General features: G+C 48.8%; 1 protein-coding gene across 2 annotated transcripts in view; it reads right to left on the reverse strand.

The window, feature by feature from the left end:
* The window catches only part of LOC118795878 (single-stranded DNA-binding protein 3-like), a 58964-nt gene that overhangs the window by 9756 nt on the left and 34007 nt on the right, over positions 1-15201 (reverse strand). For both annotated transcript variants that reach the window (XM_036554645.1, XM_036554644.1), the window contains exon 5: positions 6393-6482. In XM_036554645.1, coding sequence (XP_036410538.1) covers positions 6393-6482 — 90 coding nt within the window. The remainder of the gene's footprint in view (positions 1-6392; positions 6483-15201) is intronic.

Raw genomic sequence — 15201 nt, forward strand, 5'->3', positions numbered from 1 at the left:
CCGTGCGTTCATCTAATGGGTGCTTGAAACTGCTTAGCATTGTCTGGAAATAACATCAATCTGTTTATAACAGCTTTTGAGAAATAATCACAGAGAGCCTTACAATTTACATTCTATAGATCCAATTCCAGAGACATCCTGAGGGATCCCCATACATATAACCAGCTATTATATAAACATTACACACACTATATAAATTTATTTAAAAATAAAAAGCTAGACTACCAGTGTATCACAAAGTAGCAGCGCAGGGAAAAATGTAGGAATTGCCCCCTCTAGTTAGATTTACACATATAAAGACTAATTACTGTGTGGCTATATGCCCAGGGTCCTGCGGCGATAAAATATGAATTCTGGCGCTGACGCTAACTACTATTAGCTGTTAGCAATCGCATAATCAGTGCTGACTCTGCAGAAATAATCTAATAAACTTGGGAACCTAACTGGGTATGACTGTATAACATCTGAAATGGTGAAATAAAAGAAACTCTTGAAACGGTATGATGTTGCTATTCAAAAAATACCACGGGAGACGTCTGCCACATCAGTTTACAGGTGTATCGGTACCGGCATTGGCCCCTCTAACAGACAGCGGTCCACACCAACCACCGAACAGCGCTTATTCACTGGAACAAAGCAGTGAGCACAGACAGGTGGGGTGTACACAGACACCCTGTGATCCTGCGCTGTGTGTGTCTGCTCTGATACACCTCCCCAGGGGAACACACACAAACACATCCATATGCATATACGCACATGCACACTGGCAGTCCTCCGGTCGTGCGGCTAACGCACTTAATCTGATTGGGTGAGACGACGCATAAATAAAATAGTGTGTAAATGCGCGATATGTAAAATGAGAATCAGGTGCTCCATATACAGATTGTGTGTGTGTGTGTGTGTGTGTGTGTGTGTGTTTACTCATGCTAACCATGGATATAATAACTACAGAAGTGAGCAGCAGGTATTTCTCCCCTGTGTTCAGCCAGCCTCTGTAACCCCCACCCTAGCATCCCCCCCCACAGCTGCTGCAGCACTCCACAGCAGTTACAAAATTCAAAAAAAGACACACCACCAGCCTGCCCCGAGCCCCCACCCCCCAGCCCCCCCCCAATGAATGAATGGGAAGCATATGGCATTGATAGGCCTGCCGTTTCACCAGATCGGCTCCAAAGAGAGACAGAGAGAGAGAGGGGGAAACAGAGGGGAGGGCCTGGCCAGTGGCTTCTGAACAATAAGAGCTGGATGAGGGCGGGGGGGGGGGGGGGGGGATTTGTGTGCGTGTGTGTGTGTGTGTGTGTGTGTGTGTGTGTGTGGGGGGAGGGATGGGGGGGGGGCGTTAAGCTATTAAACGAAGCAATTAATAAAATCATTTTCTACTCAGTTACGAAGATAATGGCTCGGTACAAACGCGCATCAGCCCCTCTGCCCCCCGCTGCTTCTGCCTGCACGGCAAAGGAGCAGCACTGAATATCCCGGCTGCGCGAACAGCAGGACAGGAGACATGCGACGGTGTGAGGAGCAGGTCAACTGCCCGCAGTGCTGCTCTCCGGCCACACGGGGGCAGTGTGTTACCATCCACACATAGAGCGTCAAGCTACGCTAATCACTATGCAGTGCTATTGTGCCACAGATCAACACAATGCATACATATTCAGCAGCAGTTCAATAAGAACGGTTATGAACTATCAACGGTGATGTAGGTTTTATGATTCTCTTTTCCTAAAGAAAATTAGGCAATCAAATAATGTTGGGCATCAGCGTGGCGCAGTGATGAGGAGCTAGGCTCATAACCCAAAGGTTGCTGATTCTATGCAGTAATGTAATGCGATGTAATGTGATGTTTGCTAGTCCTGGATGTTTACCGATACATCTCATTACGTCGAAAAAGTACAGTCAAAACTGGATTTGACGTGAGCAGACTCTCAGTGACACTAGTGCTGAAGACTACTGAGAAAATTCATGTGTCAGTGTGTCCTGATAGGTTCAGATACGGTGTATAACTGTTATAAGATGCGCTGTTTAGTCAGTACGCTGTCTGACTACGCAGTGCCATAGTGCAAATACAGTGAATTGGGCAGCAGGCTGAGACCTGGGGCACAATCTGGGCATGGGGCCAAACAGGGTTTGGTTAGTGGGTTAGGGGGTTAGGATTACGGTTAAAGAGGTAAGGGTTTGGGGTTAGAGTTAGAAGGTTATGGCTAGAGAGCTGTGGTGAGTGAGTTTGACTTTGAGGGTGAGAGCTAGGATTAGAGGGTTAGAGGGCTTGGGTTAGGGTAAGAGGGTGAGGGTTAATTCACTGATGAAATCTTCCACCCCACTGATACCCCCTCAGTTTTTTAACACTGATTCTGACCTGCAGGATGCCGTGAGGCCCCCTGACCCACTGACCCAGGCAGCAGCCAGGAGACGGATAAAAAACTGCTGAACTGGCTGTACATAGACTCCACAAACATGTCACAACTGCACAGCTGACAACCAATCACTGCTCACCCCTGCCATTCCACACACATCTATCATTATTATTATTATTATTATAACTGTTATTACAGCAGACATTGAGAGTCACAGGTCTGTTGCTCTTGTTCGTAATACAAATAAAGATGCTTTTTATGGGAATGTACCTTTCAATTAACTTGATATACAAATATTCTGTGGCTCCCAAGATGTACAATATGATCGAAGCAAAGCTTTCTTCCCTGCTCCTGGTCTTTCACTTTAAAAAAATGACTCACTGGAGCAAGATCTGAATACACTTGCACTCCCAGGCAGGAAAATTAATAATATCAATGAATCATCTGGCACTTTATGCCGGATTCTTAGGCTCTACTTCATAGATTTTGAAGAGAAAGTAAAAATCTGGACTTTTCTTCTTTTTGTTCATTAACAAGCATATCCCCACTGATCCAAGAAAAAGATCAGTGACCTCATGGTAAAACATTCAAATAACAAAACGTTTGCTCTCGTTCGGACCACCTCCTATGTAAGTGCGGTTTTCAGGTAGAGGAACATTAAAACTGAAGCAATATTAGATTTGTCTCATGAAACCGAGTTTTAACCCTTTACTGAGCAGAAGCCAGTATGTAAGCCTTAAACCCTCCTTAAACTTCCACTGAGCAGCATCTGATGATCCAAGACTAACTACCACTCTTCACAGTCCAAGACGCACAAGATCGCACAGAACTCAACAGGACACTGAGCCGGTTCTGTGCCTGATCCACCCTTCACCCTGCACTGGGCCACTGCATTGCAATGCACTGTAGCAGGCACCACTGAGAGCGAGCTTTTTTAAGTCACAAAGCCCCTCAGTGCCCGAGTTTCAGTGACTGATTCTTAGCGCCGCGCTCACACGGCTGTCCCTCCGGTCACACACAGCTCCAGACTTTGGTATCCCCGCCTTGTGAAGTAACGGTGGGGGGGTTCTGCAGTGCCACAGAGCTGTGGATACGGGCCAGGCGTCAGCACTCAGACTTTCTGTCCTCTTCCTCACGCCGTTTCTCTGCCTTGGTCGCTCTGTTTGTGTCAGCCCCAGCTCCTGTATGTACGGACCCTGCTGCAGGCTATGCTATGACAACAATATGCGACACCTCACTCAGTCACACATACACGCACAGAACAACACTCTCTCTCTCACACACACGCTTACAGAAACAATCTCGCATGCACACACACACACACACATACACACACACACATACAGATACACACACACACATACACACATACATATACACACACACTTACAGAAATGTTCTCTCGCACACACGTGCGCACAAACATCGTTCCGCTCCCCCCTCTTATGCGGTTGTTCTCTTATTTCCTGGCTTGCTGCTCATGCTGACGGTGCCACAACCTGTCTGTCACACTACAGCGCGGAGAGAGATCCCACCTGCACCGCACACGGAGCTGTGCCCCGCTGCACTGTGGGAATGGAATCCTCATTCATGCACAGGGGCGTGCGTGTGTGTTTCTGTATGAGTGTGTGTGTGTGTGTGTGTGTGTGTGTGTTTCTCTATGAGTGTGTGTGTGTGTGTTTCTCTATGAGTGTGTGTGTGTGTGTGTGTGTGTGTGTGTGTGTTTCTGTATGAGTGTGTGTGTGTGTGTGTGTGTTTCTGTATGAGTGTGTGTGTGTGTGTTTCTCTATGAGTGTGTGTGTGTGTGTGTGTGTGTGTGTGTGTTTCTGTATGAGTGTGTGTGTGTGTGTGTGTGTTTCTGTATGAGTGTGTGTGTGTGTGTTTCTGTATGAGTGTGTGTGTGTGTGTGTGTGTGTTTCTGTATGAGTGTGTGTGTGTGTTTCTCTATGAGTGTGTGTGTGTGTGTGTGTGTGTGTGTGTGTGTGTTTCTGTATGAGTGTGTGTGTGTGTGTGTGTGTGTTTCTGTATGAGTGTGTGTGTGTGTGTGTGTGTGTGTGTGTTTCTGTATGAGTGTGTGTGTGTGTGTGTGTGTGTGTGTTTCTCTATGAGTGTGTGTGTGTGTGTGTGTGTTTCTGTATGAGTGCTTGTGCGTGTCTGAATGTGCATGTGGGCGTGTTTCTGTTTAAGTGTCCGTGTGTGTATGTTCGTGTATAAGTGAATGTGTGTGTATATGAGTGTGTGCATGTTTCTGTATGAGCGTTTGAAAGTGTTGGTGTTTATGAGTGTGTGTGTGTGTGTTTCTCTATGAGCGAGTGTGTGTGTGTGTTTCTCTATGAGTGTGTGTGTGTGTGTGTGTGTGTGTGTGTGTGTGTGTGTGTTTCTCTATGAGTGTGTGTGTGTGTGTTTCTCTATGAGTGTGCGTCCGTGTGAGTGTGCAGTCTCAGCGACAGAGGCGTGCTGTGTGTTTCTGTATGAGTGTGTGTGTGTGTGTGTGTGTGTGTGTGTGTGTGTGTGTGTGTGTTTCTCTATGAGTGTGTGAGGCGTGCTGTGTGTTGGCACTGGGAACACAGTGAACCCAAAGTGAGCGCAGGTACGCTGTGGAGCGGAGCCGGGATTAAGCTGCACACTCCTACGGCTCCACCGGCCCGCCACTGGAGCATTAAGCACATTTCACCCCTGGCAAATTGCTCTAATGTTCGGCAGTATTTGTATAGTAAATACTTTAATTTGAGGGGTGGAAACTGGGTAAGAGTGAGAGGTTTTCTCAGGCTAATGTATGTAGCTGGAGTCAGGTGAAGCGGATATGGCCACTCAAAAAATGGCAAAAGCACACACGGGTGGAAGAGAGGGGGGTACGGAGGGGGAATGGGGGGTGCAGAGGGGGGTGGAGAGTGAGGGAGAGGGACAGCGGGGATAACAGACCAGAGGAGTAAGAGAAAGGGGGGGGAGTGGGAGTCAAACACACAAGGAAACCTTCCCCAGAACAGTGCTCTGGGTTTATACTGTGTGAGTGCAGCTGCTTCTAATACACATTACAGCTTCCATCCACACACACACACACACACACACACACACACACACACACACACACACACACACACACACACACAGAGGGGGTGGGGTAGGCAGAGTGAGAGACTCAGAGGGAGAGTAAGAGAGCGAGAGACAGAAACAGAAAGAGAAGGAGAGAAAAAGACAGAGAATTAATGAGAGAAAGGGAGAGAGAGAGACAGCAGGAGATAGACAGAAACAGAAAGGAGGGGAGAGAGAGACAGGGAGAGCTCTTCATCCCTCCCATTTTCCGTGCCCCGCTCACTGTAGGCCAGGCAGGACTGAACTGCTGGGGAAAACACATACACGCGCTGACTCCTCCCTCCCTCTGTCTCCGTCTCTCCCTCCCTTCTCTCTCTACCTCTCCCTAATGCACACAGACTATTTATGGAACGCAATGCCACTCACACGGAACCGTCAGGTATCTTTTTGCACCGGACTGATCGCTGCTCATGAATCATTAACGTTCTCCACGCCCCGGGAGAACTGTCACTCAGCTTCCCGCAGGAGGCAAAAGGCAGGAGGCCCCACGCCAACGCCTGCACCGCCACGCTGGAGCAACGCAAACACCACCCACTCCTAACTGATCTTAACGCTGCTGCCGCTAATGTTAATCTTATTAGCATTATTATCCTGTTATCGTCACCATCTATTATCATTACCGTTATTGTGCCAAAAACGTAAAATTGTCAAGACTCATCTGCAAACCTGAAGGAGACTTTCATTAATTAATCAACTTAAATATACTTGCTGTAGGGGGATTTTTGTAACTGAATTGTGATAAGGTACAGGGTACATTTCCCAGGGAGTACAGGAATACAAAATACAAAACAAGAAAAAAAAAAAAAACCCTAGGCCAAATGGGGGAGGGAAAAAAACCTGAAAACTATCCCAACCCAAGGGATCCAGGATTCACACACAACAGCCGTTCACATGGACTCCCAATGTGGAGGAGCAGGGAGACAAGTAACCAGGTAACCCTCTTACCTGGAAGAAGCCGGGTGGCATGGGGCCGCCGGGCATGCCGTCGTTGGGGGGCATGTTGCCCATCACCGGGCTGGGGGCTGCTGCCGCACTCTGAAACACAGAAATGACATGCGCGTCACCAACGGCAACCCTCACACGCACAACATACACCATGCTCAACCGCTCACAACCTGCTGTTAGCGTCAGGCACACAGATACCTATCCACACAACAATGTAACACATGATAAAGTTTACATTTTAATCGTCTTTCGTTGGTGACAAGGACACATATTTGTGACGTGAATGAAGCTGTGAACGTATCGAACTGAGGAGGAGGGAGAGAGAGGGAGAGAGAGAGAGAGAGAGAGAGAGAGAGAGAGAGAGAGAGAGAGAGAGAGCACACAAACAAAATCTTATAAGAGCAGATCTGCTTGCAGCAGAACTCCGTGCTTGCAGCAGAAGTCCCTTGTTTGTGAAGTACTGCAGCTTCAGTGAAAATGAAGCAATTAAAGCCCAGGTCTGTGTGGTGCAGGGGAGAACAGGGACAGGCCATCAAGGGTCGGAAGTATTAGCCAGCCATTCTGCAGATCCCGGGGGAGGGTGTAAACTGGGAGAGTGCATCAGCAGTACCCCCCGTTGCCCTGTAACCCAAAACCCTGAATAACCCCTAGCTCCGCCGGCCCAGGCACTCAAACCGTGTGAAGGGCCAGAGGTGAGGCATTCCACACACAAAACACACATGCACACTAAAACATAGTAATGATAGTTGTGCTGTACCTTCATTTTATCCCAAGTTGTTTTAATGGCCAACTTACATGTTTACTTTATTTTAAATAAAATCTACTTCTTCTACATTGCTACATTGCTATACTGTATTGAGCTGTTTGCTGCTTTCATCTGATTGTAATTCCTTTAGAGCCAAGAGTGGCAGAATGGCCAGTTCTCTTCAGTACAACGTTCTGGTGTTCTTTTATTTTACCCCTTCTGGCAAAAAGAAACACACCACACTGGAACGCAGTTTCTTCCTTGTGAAGCTAAGCTTTGCTACATGTGGTTAGCACCACACCAGCAATTACCCAACATTTAGGTCACGTCAGTCTCTGATGTGACCTGAGGGTAAGGCCAGCCGGTTGCAGCTGGCGAACAGGCGGCACCTTTGGGCTCATCCGAGAACAGCGGCGAGGCTGGAAGCGGACCGCTCCGCTTCACGCGGGCTGTTCTGGGAACAGCTGAGGGGCTGGCAGCGGAATCGTTCCACAGCGTGGAGGACACACTTAACGGACTGGAAGCCCCAGCTCCGGAGCTGATTGGTGCGTAAGTGTGCCTCGGCTCTGAACGAGGGTACCTGTGGGGGGCGGGGCCAGTAAAACCCAGGCCGGATCGCGGCACGGCGGCACCTGGGGCACCGAGACTACGTGCCGCTCAGGTACAGCGTCAGAAAGGGGCCCCTTCGCCTTGTTGCCATGACAACCCCGACCTCGTCTCTCCCTCTCCAGTGCCCATTAAAACCCTCAGGCCGTCAATCATGCGCCGGCCGGGGAGTCGGAGAGAAAGAGAGAGAGAAGGATAGAGAGAGAGAGAGGGAGAGAGAGTTTAAAGGAGCCTGCCTGCGGCTTCAGATAGCGCGCCTGTTCGTCTCTCACGTCACACACTCGTTTCTCCATATCAGCTCTTTAACCCCTCAAACACCACCACTCCCTCTGCTTCTCCATTCTGTCTCACCGTAATGATCCGGAGGCACAGACACAGGTCCCATCACAACGATGAGTCAATGACATCCGCGCCACTCCTACGCCGGAGACTCCTCGCTGCTGAAGCTGTGTGGGCATTTCCATACATCAGGAAACACCGGCTGTGCAGACTGGCCAAAATCCACTGAACCGCCTACTGCGGCTCCTGAAGAACAGCCACGTAATGTCAGTGGGAAGGCCACTGCTCTCCCGATGAACAAAAGTTCATCGGAAAGTAAGCTGCAATCCTTGAGCTCTCCCAGAGCTGGGCCTCAGACAAACGTCCTGTCCCATCACACCATCTCCCACTGGCTCCTTCAGTGTGTCTGTCACTGGAGATAAGGTAGGCTCTGCAGTTTATGTCACACTGGGACACGTTCGGAGAGGCGCACACAGACACACACAAAGCTGTGTGTCCTACTGCATCTGGAAAACCCCAGATATCACAGATATGTCTGTGGTTGTGTAGACCTTCCTCTGTCTACAGATGCGCCATTTTCACAGAAGCAGTAACCGGTGACGTGCAAGGACAGTAGACCACAGAGGTCAAAACTCTCTTCACTCTCCTCATTTTCCACAGCAAAACTGAACTCGTTCGATGACACCCAATCTTACCAAAAGCATTAAATGAAAGTTTGTTCATTCAATCACCCAATCAAAGCCATTCCCAGGTCAGACGTGACACGCGCATGGAAACGCAAGCAAACACCTTGACTTGGTAGCTCATAATGTAATGTAATGTAATGACCACTGGCAGCGCAGCTCTGATTGGCCCATGAATGTTACTGATTATGAGTGGAATTACACTTCACCCAATAACAGCTCCAGCACAGTCAATGACATCCGCCCTTCTGTTTCCTGCTTGCCAAAATATCACCCTGATATATCAATGCAGGCTTTTCTTAATGGTGTTAATTACGTTCCTCATCTGGGTGTATGTGTCAGTGACCTACATGACAGTAAGCCAGTTTCTAGTCTGACCGACAGGTCATAACTTCACAGACCTGGGATCAGTCACTTCAGTCAATATACTGGTGTGAGTTTACACTGTGGCAGCAAAACTGACACAAACACACGGCAGGGTGTTATAAAAATAGGCCTATCCTCCCACCATGGCTGACCTGATTGGTCAGGTGGGCTCCTTTTAAGACTACTACTACATAGTAACAGGGGCAGGGGCCAGGGGTGAGGCATGGCATACCAGCCCCCCACCCACACACACACACACACACACGCTCACACGCTCACACGCACACAAACAGAAACACAAGCGCGCACACAAACACACTCAGAAGCACCCACAACACACAGTTACATGCATCCAAACACACACACCCATGAAAACACTCAGATACACACGCCCCACATGCACACACAGCCACACCTGAGTGGAGCTGCGCTTGCAGCAGGTGCTGTTCCTGCTCATTAGGGCAGTGACAGTCGCGTGGGGCGGGCAGGTCGTGTCAGAGGCCTTCACACGACAAAGGCCACAAAGGGACGGCCGCCGCTGCCGGGCCGACACCGCGCCACTAACTGCAGATAATTAATGGCATTAATTAGGCACGACAGGGAGGGGAGTCACAGGCTGCAGTGGTGTCAGAGCCGGGGGGGGGGGTTGCTGCAGGGGGGAGGGTTTCCCTGACCACAGGGAGGCTGGAAGCCGGGACCTCCCGCTGAGCAGGGTGCTCACCTGCTGCTTCACCTGCGCAACATCCAGGAAAAAAAGCCTCACAACACAACACCTGGTGCCCAACCACGCTCTGTGAGAGGTGCTCACCGAGGTTAAAAAGCATCTCTCCATTTCCCTCATCTCAACCTGCCCTCCTGGCACCTCCTCCAAAACCCTTATGCCCACATTAACGTCACAATGTGACCTGCAAGGAATTGTGGGTGGGCTGTTGTAAAGTCACAGTGTACAGCATATATATTTTAGAGAAGACAAGTTACGCCCATCTGATGAGCATCCGTTGGTGGTCCTGTATGCGCTAAACATGTCCATGTTGAATGTTGTGATTTTACATTCAGAGAGACACTAAGTGTGGTACTGAGTGACAATGTCAATGACTTAAATGTGGCTCGCAGTCCGGGAGAGAACAATCCGGCAATCCAGTATCTCGCGGTCAAGATATATTGGAAACGCCTGGGAAAACATGGGGGAAATAATTACTCTGCAATCGCCATCTCTCCGCCAGCATGCTCTCTGAAAAACTCCAGCAAATCCCTCTACAGCTAAATCAGTTACAGAAAATGCTTTCACTCATTGTGTGGAAAAGACAATGGGGTGAGTGTGTTCTGAGAAAAGTTAGTGTACACAGAGCACAAATCTTCGGGACTGAAGCATTTTTCCTTTTCAGAAAGCTGAGGTGTGGTCGTTTCTTACTCTCAAACTCCATATACATGAGAGGTGGTATTTTGATTGGGAATAATGAACTGAAGGTTTGGATGAAACTGACAGTTTCAGAATCAATTTAACAGAAAGTGACGGTACATACAGGTACCGTTTAAACAGCAAACTGGCTCCTACAAGGCTGGCAGGAAGAGTAATGGCTATACAAACACTGCAGGGTATCCTAAGGAAATGACCTTTGCCAGCTTTGATGTGCGCACACAAACACACACGCACACACGTATGCATGCACGCACACGCGCACACACGCATGCTCCACTCCGCATCAAGTCAAATGGGACCTCCACAACAGAACAAGTGACTGTGGTTGGGTTTCCATATGGTTTAGTAAACCACATAATCCCAGTTATTCACGTTGGGAGCCAACCCGAGCCAACATGAGAGTGTACCGTTCTACAGATTCAGTGTTTGTCCTAGAAGCACCTTCATGTAAAGCCATCAAACCTATCATTTAAGACGGCCTGACAATTCCCCTGCCTGGCCGGTCACTTAAACTGCTGAGAATTGGGGTCCCTGTTCCCCCAACTTGGCCAGGAGAGTTGTACAATATAATACACTTTATACTAGCAAGACCTCCTGCGGGACTTATTAAATATGAAAAGAATTTCTGGCTGGCTTGTTACCAATACCCAGCCATCCCCCTCTGCCCCTCCTCCTCTCTCTCTCCCTGTGCTGAAAAACAGGATCTTGTTTCTGATACGATGTACAGAAACACAGATTCACTCCACAGCAGAGGCAGCTGATGAGCTAAGATGAACTTCATTTTACTGCATGTTCTTACACTCATAGACATAACAAAATAAATATACATGCATATTGTGTATCATATTAATGCATAAAAAGATAGATGGGGGAGTAACTAAGGGAAGAAAAAGCAATAAAAATACGAGATATGCAAAAACCGATAGTTAATATAAAGAGAGACAGAGGGGAAAGGGGGAGAGGGCAAGAGAGAGCAAACGAGAGAGAGAGACAGGGAGGGGGAGAGAGAGAGCGAGAAGGAGAGAGAGAGGGAGGGAAAGGAGAGAGAGAGAGAGAGAGAGAGGGAGGGAGGGAGGGAAGGAGGGGAGGAACGGAGAGAGCAGTGGGGCACTCCACTTCGTCTGCCATGCGGTCTCTGGGAGGGATTGTCTGGAGGGGGGAGGGAGCGGGATCATTTGCACTTCAGCGATGTTTTCATAAGGATGTTGCACAAGACCAGGCTATTCTACTGAACAACAACAACAGCAGCGCAAATTATGTTTTGCCTGCACACTGAAATACAGACATTGCTTCTATATGCCCTGCTCAATCAAAGCTCTCCCTGAACCAGGGGCGGTAACGGAAGGTCGGTGTGGATGAGATTTAGCTCAGGGTTAGGACCCCATTTCTCCACTCATGTGATATGCATATGACACAACGCAGGAAAAACCACTGTGCTGCTCTTTACAGGAAGCATCGTCTGTACTAACCTATTCCTCAGCAGTCACTCCAGCTCTGGCCTGAATTCAATCAACATTCTCGCTAAACTTGGACCAACCAATCGGCATCCCTTTTCTTTCCAGTATAACAACTGATTTACTAATTGAAGTGGAATAAAAACAAAACCTCAAAGTCAATAATGAACGCTGACAAATGTATTTAACCATCTATTTAATTTGCATTCCTCATCCTTTTCTGTGTGTTTCTCATTGTTATTGATGTTTTAAACCAGACTCCTGACTGCGAAGCAAAAAGTAACTAATATGCATGACAGGTAGGAACAAAGAATGAATGAAACATCCCTCCTGTGAACGCTTCCAACAAACAGGAAGTGAGATCAGAGGGCCCTCGCCACACGGGTCGAACCACTGCTCAGCGGACACTTCCTGTCTCATGCCGCCCAGGAGTGAACCCTGCACAAACTGTCATTCAAAATGTTTATATGGGCGTAGTGGGAGGCTGGGCTCAAAGGGTTTCACTTACGAGTCGTTTCACTTACGGTAGAGGGCTACCCACCCCGTCCCCCATGGAAACCCCTTCTGCCTGCCGTGCTGAGCGGAGCCAAGCCGGCGGGGTACCACACTTCCACCAGAGGGAGAGGACTCAGGACAGAAACCCGAAATGAGACTGCTGCATTTCATTTTGTTTTTGTTTTTTTTTCCCCACTGCCCTGCACTTGAGAAACACCAGCAGAATACTGCCTTGTGGAGAATGCACCAGACAGGCTTCTGTGCTTCTTCATCGCTGCACTGTGAACGCAGTGTCGTTTAATTCCTTTCATTCCGGGTTTTAAAGCCAGACCCGGAGGCCCCTGCCCACACCCCCCTCTCCGCGCCTCCTTAACCTCTGGTTTTGATTTGGTACCTCAACCGCCCCCCTCCCCCCCCTCTCCCCACACCCCTCCCCCCAAGAGCTAGCGCTTTTTCAACATGTACCCCCCCCCCCCCCCCCGACGCCCGCCATTGCCCCCGACCCCCCACTTTCAGACAGTCACATGCTCCCCTTCCTGCAGTGTCTGACTCTTCACCCTGTAACCTGCGACTGACAGTAACACACAGCACCTCCGCCCCTCCCCTCCCCGGCCCCACATCGCCCACTCCCTCTCTCTCTAAGTAGCCCATAAACCCGATTCACAATGACCCGCCGGACTCATTCCCGCTGACAATCCGAGGCGGGCTTCGGGGGTCTGCCCCTCCTGGACAGGAGCTTGCATCCCGTTCAACCAAGCAGGCATGTGTGGAGGGGGGGTGCCAGCTTACGGAGTGTTTGGGCAGGGTGGTGCCCCTGCTTCAGAGGTGAGGTTCCCAGTAACAGAGACACAGTGGGCCGGTATTTTCACATTCACAGACAAGTTGGTTGGAGAAAACCGCGGCTTAACGCACCGCACACCGCTGCAGAAACACGCACATCTGCACTGGGCCCCTGCCTGGCGCCATCCCAGACCAGCATGCTCTGCTTCCTGCCGCACTGCCTCTGGCGTGGGGTGAGCAGTGACTCACGGCCCTGCTGTTCACCTCCATGCCCCAGAAGCCTCAGAGCACAAACGATGTTGATGTAAATTCAGAAAAGGTCCTTTAAAACATGACAGCAGGCGATGACGGCACAGATCTGTCACATGACCGAGAACAGGGAGAGAACGTAGGATCCAGGGGAGATGCCTCACCTCCTCCCGGCACCCCGCCCCCCAGCCCACCCCACTCCCCAACACCCTTCCTGCCCCCTAATTTATGCTAATTTTGCTCGTGAAAACGAACAGGGTCCCCGGGGGAAAAACTGGGTCGTCTGCCTCCACCCACCCCCCCCTCTCTCTCTCTCACTCTTTTCTTCCCTCCCCCCTCCACCAATAGGGGCCAGGTGTCGGGCAGCTTGCAGAAGCTGTCGTCATGGCGACGGGTCCTGTCTCTGCTCTGTCCCCCAGGCCTCGTGGATGGAAAAGGCATGGTGGTGGCGGTGTGCGGTGAGGGGGGTGTGGTAACAGCCCTTCTTTGGCCCCACTTTTGTTCTGATGAGGGGAGCAGCAGAGACATCCCTCCCCACCCTACCCCACCCCACGCTTCAGTCCGGACCTGCCTGACCCAACGCCCAGAAGCCCTTTTTCAACCATCAGCCGAGGGGCTTGAGACTTCCTGCACTCCCGTAATTCCATTTCTATGTTTCACTAGTTTCACTATCCTTAAGAACCTCTTCAACAGAAACCAAAACGAACGGTGCAAAACGATGCACAGACCACAGCACCGCATCATACACTGGGATACTAGCTATGCAGATATCACTGATCAGAAACACAAATCAGAAAGCAGAAATCTGAAAGAAACAGTCATCAGTACACAGCAGTAAAGCAATTTGGACAGTAATATAATTAATATAATTAATCTGCAATGTTAGTTAGCTAAAAAGCACGCACATACTGAAAAATGACACACCACATTCACAGCAAAGAAATCTCCACCTCCCTGAGCCTTCAAAGCAGGGCAAGTAGCTGCCCTGAACTGCTGACTTTTCTTAATTTTAGTTGACACAGAGTGAACTCCATCTCACTTAATTCCTCTCTACCGCTCATTCCCAGAATGCACTGTGAAGCTAGCGGCACCTCCTCTGTATATTAGCACGAGGCTAGTACATCCATAAGGTGCATGAGACAGCTTGCTGTACACAGAGCAGACTGCATCTACTGCTTATCTCAGCATCTGGACCTTATGCTCGTGCCTTTAAGTAGCAAAAATGATTTTGGTAAAATTATGATCCACACCAACAGGACTAGCAGATGTAATTGGCCATAATCCACATAAAGAAGGAACTGTTCATTCTGAGCTTTGTATGTGGGTAAGACACTATAAAGCCTGCTACAAATCCACAATTCTCAACAGCATTTCAAACACATTTTACATCGAAGAAGAATCTCTTCAAAACTGATATGTACAACAGTAATTGTACGGAACAACATGTTAAATTATGCATTTATGATGAGGTACGCCTTTGTACATGCACTGACTTGCATGTGGAGACATCTGGACATTGACATCAATTACTGTATTATTAAGACATGTTTCAATTATGACACTCTTTATACTGAGTAGAAATGACAATGTTTCCATGTGTTTCATTTTATATAAATATATATATATATATATATATATATATAAATATATATATATATATATATATATATATATATATAATGCGTGTGTGTTTTTAAATACCAAAAGCAGAAACTAAAGCTGTCATATTATC

The sequence above is a fragment of the Megalops cyprinoides genome, chromosome 20, assembly GCF_013368585.1.
Source record: "Megalops cyprinoides isolate fMegCyp1 chromosome 20, fMegCyp1.pri, whole genome shotgun sequence".
In the NCBI taxonomy this organism is placed as follows: domain Eukaryota; kingdom Metazoa; phylum Chordata; class Actinopteri; order Elopiformes; family Megalopidae; genus Megalops; species Megalops cyprinoides.